Genomic DNA, 11,441 nt, shown 5'->3' on the forward strand with positions numbered 1-11,441 from the left:
TCCGACCGCACAAACGGAGCCCTTTCGGCGGGTAGTCTTGGAAACGGCTGGAGTGCCACACCGCCGCATCGCCGCTCTCCCCCGCATCGATCCCACTCGCCACCGCATCTCTCACCGCAAGGGACACGGCATCAGACCAGAGCCTGGAGCCGTGCGCTCCAGCACAAACCGGAACGTGTCAATACTGCCGCAGCGAAAGAGGAATGGGAAAGTTCTGATGTCAATCATAATAACATTTTAGTGAATCCAGTTGCAACAAATCCATATGGAACAATCGCATTTTGCGATTTAGGTAATTTTTTTCCCCCCGCTTTATATATCTGCTAAATGACTAAACTGCAATGTAAGGTAATATTACGATTATTGCTGGGGTATAACTGCTTTATTAAACCTTCACTAAAGATACAGTATATGACACAGGTAATTCCCCAAGGGCCACAGTAACAGCTGGCTCATATTCCAAACGGTTCCCCTACAAATGCGGCAACACCATGATTCTCTGAACAGAGCAGGGACCTGACTCCACCTTATAATATAACGACAGCGTGTTCCAGTGTGGGACCAACAGGGGTTTCTAATCCTCTCCACGGCGCTTACACTCTGCGGCTGATGTGAAGGTGTATGGAGTACATGCTGAACAAGGGTGTGGAATGTGAGGAGGTTATACTTTCACAGTAATCACCCATGGGGCATATTATGTCCAAACTGTCTTTAGGTGTGATGATGGTGATTGACAGGGAGCGCTGAATTGTTTTAAACATACATTTTCAGCTACTGAGATGAGCAAGTAACATTACTTTTAATGCAGTAAGAGTTTTTTTTTTTTAAAAGCCCATTGTGGTTAGACACAAATGTCACCGGAAATTTCCCCAGACAGGTATTACGAGTTTCCCTCCCTTAGTCACAGCTCATACAGCACATCTCACATAATGCAGGCAGATGATCAATAGCCCCATTTTACATGTGTTATCATAGCCTCTCTGATAACACATGCCTTAACTGCCCCGCACAGCAAACGGTAACATGTAAGGTGGGCTGAGGCATCTGACAGGAACGTAATTAATAGGCTAATGCGTCACAGAAGGGGAATTTGATTCCAGAAAGCGCTAATTTATTCACATAGGTTACTAACAAAACAGACACTTATGCAAAGGTGCTAGTGTGGTGATGTGATACAAGGAAGAGTTTTGTTATCCTAAGACTGGGACAGCGGTTTGGGTGACTACCAGCTCATCTGCAATAATGGAGAGACAGTAAATAAGCACAAAAATGACGAGATTCTAGAGCTTAAACAATCATTTGAAGCCTTGTGATAATTTTGCGTTCGAGAAGACTGGCGAGAAAACCACGACTAGACAGTGTCACCAAGAGTTAGAATTTGGTAACTGCAACGATGTGCTGAGAAAACATCCAATATATTTCCCCCGTGAACGCACATTTGGGTTCAGTTTACCTTTCTCTGGACTGGCGTAAATTGCCTGCTTTATATATTGAGCTAATATAATGCTATTGATGTTATTGCATGCATTTAACTGAAATGTGTGGGGGTTTTGAATAACGAGAGTGAAACAAAAGAAGTATGGAAAGTGGGACTTCCCTCACTGTTTCTACTCAAATGTGTGTTTTCGACGTTTAAATGTCATATCGAAAAGTTCACATGGCATTCGCTATTTGAATGTTCAGAACTTTACGAGCCATAAAAACTGACTAGCGAATGTCTTGCGTCACAGGTGTGTTGCACATTATTTGAAGAATAAAGAGTCTTCTTCCCGTTCACCTGTGCATTGGAGTTACTTCATTCAACCAAACTTTCCATAAAGGGGAAGGTATAGTTGGGCCTTGCTTCTCCTACTGCAAATGAGTCGCCACAGCTACCTAGCGAAGAATATTCAGCTATATAGCCTATAATTAAACGGGCTTACAACGCAAGCTTACCTGAAAAGCCGAAAAAGTGCTGCGTCGGCTCATAACTCTTCTTCTTTAATCTCTAGCCATCTAATGGGCACAACAACTTACATATGAATCCTTCTGTTCAATCACCATCTCTGCCAGGTCTTTAAAATCTTTTTTGCGTAGCCTACCTTACAATTAGAGTTGAGATGTTTTGAAACGCGCGTGCAACCGGAAAATGTGGAGGGGGCAGGATTTTACGTCCAATGAGATCCCTGTAGGCAAAACCAGGCGGCACTGTTACATCCAATCAGATTTTTTAGATGCCCACCCAGTTTGTCTCACAAAGCCTCTAGCGGGCAAAAATATAGGAAATGTAGCTGCAGGAGTGGTCTCCCTCTGCAGATCATGTGTTGGTTTGACAGCTAGGCCGCCATAAACTCTCAGTGCAGCTTCTCTCACAGTTGCCAGTGTCATGCTATGAGTGAGATGACCAAAGAGCAATAAGGATCCCAATGCCTGTAGAGTTACAATACTCTAGACATGATTGGCTTATGCTTATCTTGGTTAATTTTCGAGTGCCTGTGGTTGCAGGTCTTTTGAGTGTCAATCTGCTGACTTGATTGATCTTTTTTCACTGCATGCATTAAAAACCAGTGCTACCTGCCAGCTATTGGCTATGCTTGATAGCGTGTGATGAACTCATTACTGTATTCTTAATATAAACTGACCATGACAAGGTACCTGGCCCATTAGAAATAGGCCTTGTGCTTTGTGTAGTGATATCATGAAGAAAAAAGGTCTGAAATGATGCAAAATGTCCACAGATGAAAAGCAGATGGGATTTTTTTTTAAATTAAAAATGCAAGGAAAAATTTGTGTGGTAAAACAATAGCTGAAAACAAATTCATAGTGCAGAACACATTTTAACAGGGAATATTATTGTGCTTCTAGCTTATTTACAGAAATATGACTTTATTCAAATGTATTTTCCATTTAAATGTTTAAAGAGCATTCAATTAACATTTCCTAACATCAATGTAAAAGTTGATATATAAACCTTTCTTAACACTTTATAAGCCTGCATTTAAGCATTAAGTATGTTCATGACTCCTTATATTTTGCTCCATAAAGTCTGAGGGTTTAGCTGTGTTTCACATCAGTGTGTAGATATAGTCTTATTTGCTGCTGAGTGAATATCTTTAGGTTAACAATTTAGTCTTTGTAGTCACTGCCACCTTGGAATAATTTAATCTGCTAAGGAAATAAATAGTCACGTAAAAATATTCACTTCTCACACAAAAGCAGTGCTTTCATTCGCTGTGTGTGTCCGTCCGCGCAACTGCTCGGGAAAGCGCTCGTCCCTCTGCCCCTTTAAGGTGTGCAGGCGCACGCGGGTGCACAAAATGGGAGGCAGGGCTGCAGTAAGGCTGCGTCCTCGGGGCTGTCTCACGCGGCGTTGCTCAGTCCCAACACGTCGTTGCTGCCCAGCGGCGTGCCGCGGCCGTGCTTCTGCACCGCGAGCCGGTGGCAGTCGATGTGGCGGAGCTCCACCCCGAAGAGGCCGAACAGCACGAAGAACGCCATGACGACCACCCACTCGCAGACGGCCGCGGACGAGCGGTGGCCGGTGATGTGCAGCGCAATCGCTGGGGGGGGATCAAGGAACACAAACAGGCACCACAGTACGAGAGGAAACTGGCCCCACAAGACCATATCCACTAAACCAGTAGCCTGTGAGGTGTGACAGTTTCTACTGTACAGATACTGCATTCTGTGAGTGTACACGTGCACATGCATGTGCATACATACAGTATGTGTGTGTGTGAGTGTGAGTGTGTGTGTACGTGTGTGTGTGTGTGTGTGCATGCAGATGCATATGTACATGTCTGTGTTCGTGAGTGTGTGTAAGCATGTGTGCGTTGGGGAGGGGGGGGGGGGGGGGGTTCATTAATACACATTACCATTATTCTCAGCTGTGACATATTGTCCTTTGAACAAAAAGTCAGTGTTACTTTTATCCAACTCACATGCATTATTACACTGTAAAATGTTCAGTTCTTAATTAATCTCTAAGAGTCTGCATGAGTCTAACTGGGATCAAATTTTGTACACCTTATCACAGTTGATTTAACACAGTTGATTTGATATCTTACTGTGCACCAGTTCCCACTTCTACAAAAAGTCCACAAAAAGTAGCTTATAAAACCATAGAAAATGCAGAACTTTCCTAAATTCTCCACCCAAGAGTCCAGGACAATTCCCCATCACCCTCCCACATCCAACCACCACACCCCCAAAATCTGTTCTGGCCTGAGTCTATTAGACTTTACTGCTCTCTAAACCACTACAGTTCTACAATACAGCTGGGGAGGGAAGATAAAACAGCAGTCTGCAACAAAGGGAATATCTGCCCTGATTTAGAGAAAAGCCAAAAATGTCGTCTTTTAGAGGCTTTGGAGAGGGCTCTAAGATGGCTGCAGATCAGGCCTTTGGCTCTGCCTGTGTTCTCTTCCTCTTCCTCTTCCTTTCTCGCTCTGTCTTTTGCAGCATTGTGGTTTTGTCTTTATTTTAGGACATTGGCAACAGTCACACCATGCAAGTGTCTGTGATCTCATCCCCACAAACAACAGGCAGCCCTCTGCAGTCCCTCCAATGATAATATGCAGCATAGTCACACAGCATATATTGTGTGCATCGCTATCTATCAGCCCTCAGTCTGGAGTTTCCTTTTTCTTTCTCACTTCTCTGCACTTATGGTTTCTGCTTTTCTTCTGAAGTTCAGTGTATGTGCAGAGTGTGTGCATGTGTGTGTGTGTGTGTCTCTGTGTGTGTGTGTGTCTGTGTGCGTGCGTGTCTGTGTTCTTGCGAATGTGAATGTGAGAGAGCTTTTGTGTGGTTACAGTAGCAAGCCCAAGTTTATTCACATTTAGAGAGAAGGAGGGGGAGAGTGGAGGGAGGGAGGGAGGGAACCACCCCCCCCCCCCCCCCCCCCCCCCCCCCCCCCAAATCTGGACTGAAGGATACTGGTGAAGATGAGGATGGTGCAGATGCTGCAGAGGACGATGCGAACTGGGCCTACCCTGTGATGGTCTTGGCATGGCTCCGCCTTGTAGGTAAGCCAGACCTGAAGCCAGAAATAGGTCAGACCCCCAAAGAAGGCCAGAAATACTCCGAATAGGTGGACCCCCAACAGTACAGATTTCTGAGAGAGAGAGAGAGAGAGAGAGAGAGAAAGAGCGAGCATATTTTAATTTAGCATGTTCCTTTGCTAAATCTTATGCTTCAGTAATATTGACAATTTTCTGTGACTATTTTATTAGTATTATTTTTGCCTAGTATGACTATTATTATTATTGTAAATGCTTTTGAAAAAATATACCATATAATGGGGATACCCTTGATCCTGAGTGGTGGTCCCTGAATCAGAAAAGTTTGAAAACCCCTGACCATTCATCCATTACAGGGCACACACACCATTCACTCACACACTCATACCTATGGACAATTTATAGTCTCCAATTAACCTAAACTGCATGTGTTTGGACTGTGGGAGGAAACCGGAGTACTTGGAGGAAACCCACACGGACACGGGGAGAACACGTACCCTCCACACAGAAAGGCATTAAAAGCAGGTTAGGCTGCGACAGGAGAAGACTGCACCTGGAAGTTTCCGAGGACAGAGATGCCCAGAGCTGAGATGAAGCCCAGAACCAAGCTGGCGGTGTTGACCTTGCTGTTCAGTCCAAAGTCTCTGATCTGCTGAAATCTCAACACCGCAACCCATATCCCTGAGAGAGAGAGAGAGGAACCGCATCACCACAAACGGACTGACAAGCTGCTCTTGGAATGTGAGGGCAAATGTATATGAAGAACAAATACAACTCACCCAGAAAGGCACATATGTTGAGAAGCTGAGAAAAGACACAGCTCTGAGGGTTGTAGGTGCCGCATTCACTGAGAGAGGGGGGGGGGGGGGTAATAATGGAAAGAGGAGACCGAAAATTCAACTGATACAAAACAACAAAAGTGTACATGATGTCTAAATAAAATCTGAGAATCTGCATTTGCTGTGTGCCCCTGTTCGTGAGATCCAGAATACAGGATATGATTCATAAAATCATCATAACCCTCAATCACGCCTGCTTCTCTGGTCCTAGCTCTGTGCCGTGTCCATGACTACACAGGTGAAAGGTGATTAAGCAAATCAACAGCATACCTGATATAAGGTACTCCTTTTGTTAGATTAACTGTTCCATTTATTACAGCCATAGCACACCTGTATTGGGAAAAAAGACTAACATGAGTTTTTCAACAGGCCACACAAACTCACAAACTCACTCAGGTGCACACACACACACACAAACTCACTCAGGTGCACACACACACACACAAACTCACTCAGGTGCACACACACACAAACTCACTCAGGTGCACACACACACACACACACACACACACAAACTCACTCAGGTGCACACACACACACACACAAACTCACTCAGGTGCACACACACACAAACTCACTCAGGTGCACACACACACACACACACAAACTCACTCAGGTGCACACAGACACACATACATTACTTACATAAACATAAGCGCTCCTGCACACGCAACCCAGCCACATGTATTTAGGCAATGCATGTTTCAGAGAGAGAGAGAGATAATATTTTATTATGCTCCATTGCAAATTCTTATGCTCCGGAAGTATTTGCTCTGCTGTAGTTCATGTTAATACAGAATCTCGAAAACAAGCCAAAGGGAATATGCTATACACACTGAGTGGACACACCCAGGTAACATTCCCACAACACTTCAGCAGCGTTTGTTTAACAATATGTCACCACATTGCCATGGAAACATCATTTTTAGCAGGCTGTTAGGGGGGATTATATTTGTGAGTGACTGTGAGAAAACTGCTATAGATTTTATGTACTCACACTGCCCACATCCCCGCAGCACCCCCAATGGCCAGGAGGATCGGAAGCAGTGCCCATGCCCACATTGCTGACCAATCAGATCACCTGTGAAACATTCACATGAAAGTCTCCCAATTCAAAGTAATCTCAGTTAACTCCTCAAGATAAATGTAAAGTTACATCAGTGTGATGTACACACTTAGCATCAAACAACACATGAACACAAGCAAACATAATTGTAAGAACATCACCATTCATCTTGTCTGCTGCTACAGAATTGTTCATGGATTAACACAAAGCTCTCGAGTTAGCATGGTTATTTATTACATGCTTTGCTGTTGCAACCATAAACACTTTCCCCAGTTTTTGCCCTTCCGTTCCAACGCCTTAAGTGAAAATAATGTTTCAGGATAGAATATTAAAGACCAGAAAGGAAGAGTGCTGAGATGGACAGAAGGACATCAGTAGAAAAACTGACAGAAAAATGAGATGAACGCTTGGAAAGGTGCAATAAGTAAAAAAGAAAAAAAAAAGAAAAACAGACTTTGAAAGCAGGCCAATTAAAAAACAATGAGAGCAATAAAACCAGGCTGACTTAAACGTGAGTATGGAGTGGCAGAAATAGAACAGATGGCCTAACAGAAGAAGAGAATCCTTTCTGGGGAAAAGAGCATGAGCTGGGTAACGAAACATGCCAGAGACATTCTCTGGCATTAGGAATCTACCAGCTACGCACTACATGGTGTAGTGGTTGCAGATACTGGTCCTGGAGAGCCAAATGCTCTGCCGATGTTCATTTTCAGCCTAAAATGAAACAGTTCTGACCCCAGAAACCAGGTGAAGTGAGCCAACTGTTTGACTTGACTGGTTTGGTTACACAATTCAATGTAGTGCTGAGTGCCACAATGGCAGCAGACCCGACAGCTCTCCGAGACCAGGGTTGGACCTTGGCAGACGCAGGAAGACATTGTTTTGTGGGCCACAACTCTGGTCACCCAACATCATCATTTAAGATTTAAGATCATTTATAAACAAAAAAATGCCAGTTTCGTTCTAAAATCAAAGCTGAAAAAGGCAGAGGAACAAGTACATTGAGAGAGAGAGAGAGCGAGAGAACGAAAGAGAGAGTTTGAAAATGAGACAAAAAGATTATATTGAAATTAAGATACTCACAGACAGCTCCGCGCATGCAGTGAGTAACCGACCTCAGACATCCTCTTAAACTCCCCCACATCCTCAAATTGAAAAACACTCCGCCTCCTTTAGCTGATATTACCGTAGTAATGACTATAGGCTGCCGACTCCTGACTGCTTTGTTTTTGCCTAGATCAGTGTGAAAGATGCCCTTTGGCCTGCGTGTGGCGCTTGGAGTTATAAAGAGCCTGGCATGCTATTACATTTGTCAGTCATGCAGTGTTTTAACTTTGAACCGTCTCCACCTTTAAGCACAAAACACCATAGGCCTTTGGAAAAAATATAGTGCCAAATAAATATATAAATATATATATATTTCAACAAATACAACAATGTTTAAATTCTGTATCTTGAATTGAGCATGTGTGTGGTGTCTTAGATACATTTTTTACGTTTTTGTCAGCTTGTTAGCTGAAGTCACTTGATTAATTCAAACGAGATTGAGTATTATACAGATACTTAAATCAGGACACTGAACGTCCTCTGCTATCGTTCCTACTTCACCATTGCGCTTTATGTTGTATTGTATTGCCTATATAGCGTTTCACTATGTGCATTTATTGTGCGTTCAGGCTGGACCTATGTAATTGTGCTGCAAATGCAATTACTGCCAGACTAGTGGCTACGACGTGTATCGATAAAAAGCATAACAAGCCTTTTCTATGCCTACTATAAACAAGGCCATGAATAGAAACCGCTACAGGTATGTTTTTTCATTCATAATAAGTCCTCCGGATAAAATAATCTGATAAATGAATGAAATGAATGAGGCCGTTATAACAGCCTTTCATTTAACCGTAGAAGTCCTGGGAACGACAACTCCTTATATCGCCTGCTTGAACAGCCCTACACTTAGCCTGATCTTCTTCTTGTGTTAGAAATTTCCGGACACTTTTGTATTAGCGGGACAAATTTGGCCCAGCAAGTTTTATGTTTCAAAGCACTCATTTAACAGCTAACTTATTCATTCAAAGCCACACCTACTCCCAAGACCACATTCAGTTAACAATATACTACTCATTTTCAGTATTGTCAATCTTCACATGTTGTACTTGGTATGAAGAAGGCAAGAGATGAATACATGTTCTCTGGCCGTAAAAGACTTCTATTTATTTAACTGTTGTGTTAAAAATTTGTTAAAAATAAAAAAAATACTGCAGCCTCTGAAAGGGATCAGGCTATCTACAGTGACTTCAAGTCATGAATTGAAAATACATGGAAAGTGCTCCACCCTTTTGTCCCAAACATATCTAATGGGAGCAAATTTGTCTTTCCTACAGAGAACAGGTCTTGTTGCACAATTGTTTAATATTTGTTGAGATGGCATGAAAGGTTTGCAATGACACAAGCACGGAAGATACCCTGGCAGGAGCCTCCTTACCGGATCTTTACACTCCAACAGGAAGCATCAGCCCAATGTAAGCACGTAGGTCTGTTTCATCCAACTCCTTCCAACTACTGCCAAACACTCGTCTTCCTTACACGTACGTCATTTTCTCAGTAGGGTGTGTGAAAAGCTCAAAAGAGGATTTTGTCTTGGACATAGATACTACATATCTGGTGAGCCCTAGATTCATTCTGACCATGTTGTTTAGACACTGCCTGGCAGCTCACAGGGGGTTGAGGACCATGATGTATTGCTATTTTTTGACATGAACATGTCATGGCTCCCATCTCATTGGGGACTCCCCTCCTTGTCAAAGCTCTCACGGTCAGAATCCTACTCAACATCATCCTCCATTTCAGATGCTTCCTCCTAGATTTCACAGTCTCCTCCACTTCATTGTCATGATCAAAGAGGATCAAGAGCTTTGTGGGCAGTAAATCTTTTTCAGTTTGAAATACATAGATGGCGCTGCAGAATCAAACATAGAAAAGACCCCCAAACCCACTCCACCCCAACCGTAAAAAGTTGGGTCAGGGTGGAGTCCAGGCAGAATCTTGTTTGGGTCAAATTTGATCAACGGAACCCATAACTTTTTGCTGCTGCATGACATAACAGTAACATGGTGGTTGAACGTGACACTTCCCAGTTGTCTTTAGGCAACAACAAAACAAATGTGCATAATTTTTTTTATTATTCAGTCATTTCAATGTACTTTAAAACGTATTTTTCTAAGCCTAAATTTCCCACTATAAAAGTTCACCCGAACCGTCTGGGCGTGGTAATGAGAACTGTCAGTTAGCTATGATTGACAGACCGTGCCCCGTTACCATAGCTACCCCCATGATACGCGCTCTTTTTGGGAGACTTTTCACAAGCTAGCTAGCTTAGTAGTATATCAAGTATCGATAGATAGCTAAGGTAAGGACGTTGACTTATATCCAATTATAATTTTTTCTATCTAGCTTGCCAAGTTAAGATAACAGCACAACTATAACGTCCTCATAAAAGCAAACTAGCTAGCTAACGTTATCGATAACATTGCCTTATGAAAGCAAACTACCTAGCTAGCTAACGTTAGCTAGCTAGCTAAATTAATATAACCAGAAATAATCTAATAGTCCTTAAAAGCACTCTAATTTAAGTGAACCTAACGTTAGTCAAATATTTGCATTGTCTTGCCTGTAAGCCAGCGGCGCAAACTATGGGTGTTGAGTTATCCATGGGTTTACGGGGCGTGGAAAGGGGAGTGGTTACTGTGTTCGTGACGCACCAAGTTGACAACTTTCTCAACCGGTTGAAAATAGGACGATAAATTTAAAACGCATATTTCTCCAAAAATACAGAACGGACATATTGAATACTTTACTCATTGCGTTTCTTCAATGCCTCTTGTGCAAATAGTACATAAAACCGAGAAAGTGTGAAAATTACCATGGTACTCCTTTAACAACCAAGTTTCTTTGCCAAAACAAATTAGACCCATAACACCACACATGGAACAAAATTTGAGACTTTCAAAATTCAATAAAACGGTGAAACTTGATTCTGTATTGCTTACATTACTATTATTCTTAAGGATATCATGAAGTCTGGTCCTGGTAAAAACAAATAATATTTCTGACATATCTTAACTTGGACAAATTTTATCTAAAATGTCCCATATTTAAAATGGGACAAAACTGACCCTCACACAACAGGAAGGTTAAATCACTTGAGTTTTCATTTCTGATAGAAAGGTAATCTCTCCCCTGCTGTCAGATGGGGCGTTCTCTAGCAGAATTAGAGCAGCTCTGGGTGACGTACCCCGTGCATTGCGGCATCAGGTCCCAGCGTCTCACAGCCGAAGTCATAGTGGCTGATTTACAGCTCTTCACCAAAGTGATCTGTGCATGACAAACACAACCGCGGCGGCGGCGCTCGGCTAGCACAGTGTGCTAAACGGGGCGTCTCTCTGTTTAAAAAACTACAGGCAAATGAGGGCTGAAGGACCAATGATGCTTTTTTAATTTTTTTTTATTTTTTATATAAATATACCAAAGTATTGG

At 42.7% G+C, this 11,441-nt stretch overlaps 2 protein-coding genes across 6 annotated transcripts in view; both read right to left on the reverse strand.

Moving 5' to 3' along the window:
- The window catches only part of pdgfbb (platelet-derived growth factor beta polypeptide b), a 52,714-nt gene that overhangs the window by 36,603 nt on the left and 4,670 nt on the right, over positions 1–11,441 (reverse strand). The window contains exons 1-2 of one of the 3 annotated variants that reach the window (XM_035398614.1): positions 2,082–2,125; positions 1,936–1,995 (exon numbers count right to left, since the gene is read on the reverse strand). The exons of 1 other annotated variant lie outside the window; for it this stretch is intronic. The gene's annotated coding sequence lies outside the window, so the exon portion shown is untranslated. Of the gene's footprint in view, positions 1–1,935; positions 2,051–2,081; positions 2,126–11,441 lie in introns of those variants that run through there. One more of the 3 variants, XM_035398615.1, reaches the window with a different exon arrangement.
- On the reverse strand, positions 2,740–11,297 carry tmem150b (transmembrane protein 150B). Of its 3 annotated transcripts, none has more exons than XM_035398621.1 (7): positions 11,200–11,297; positions 6,837–6,920; positions 6,110–6,169; positions 5,780–5,847; positions 5,554–5,681; positions 4,918–5,017; positions 2,740–3,539 (listed from the first exon to the last, which is right to left on the reverse strand). In XM_035398621.1, exons 2-7 carry the CDS (start codon positions 6,899–6,901, stop codon positions 3,340–3,342), a joined length of 621 nt encoding a protein of 206 aa, XP_035254512.1. In that variant the 5' UTR covers positions 6,902–6,920; positions 11,200–11,297; the 3' UTR covers positions 2,740–3,339. The 3 variants fall into 3 exon arrangements, with proteins under 3 accessions (XP_035254512.1, XP_035254509.1, XP_035254510.1); XM_035398618.1 differs by having other exon boundaries at positions 4,918–5,095; XM_035398619.1 differs by lacking the exon at positions 11,200–11,297 and adding an exon at positions 9,391–9,515 and having other exon boundaries at positions 4,918–5,095.

Source organism: Anguilla anguilla, chromosome 17 (genome assembly GCF_013347855.1).
Source record: "Anguilla anguilla isolate fAngAng1 chromosome 17, fAngAng1.pri, whole genome shotgun sequence".
NCBI classification, from domain to species: domain Eukaryota; kingdom Metazoa; phylum Chordata; class Actinopteri; order Anguilliformes; family Anguillidae; genus Anguilla; species Anguilla anguilla.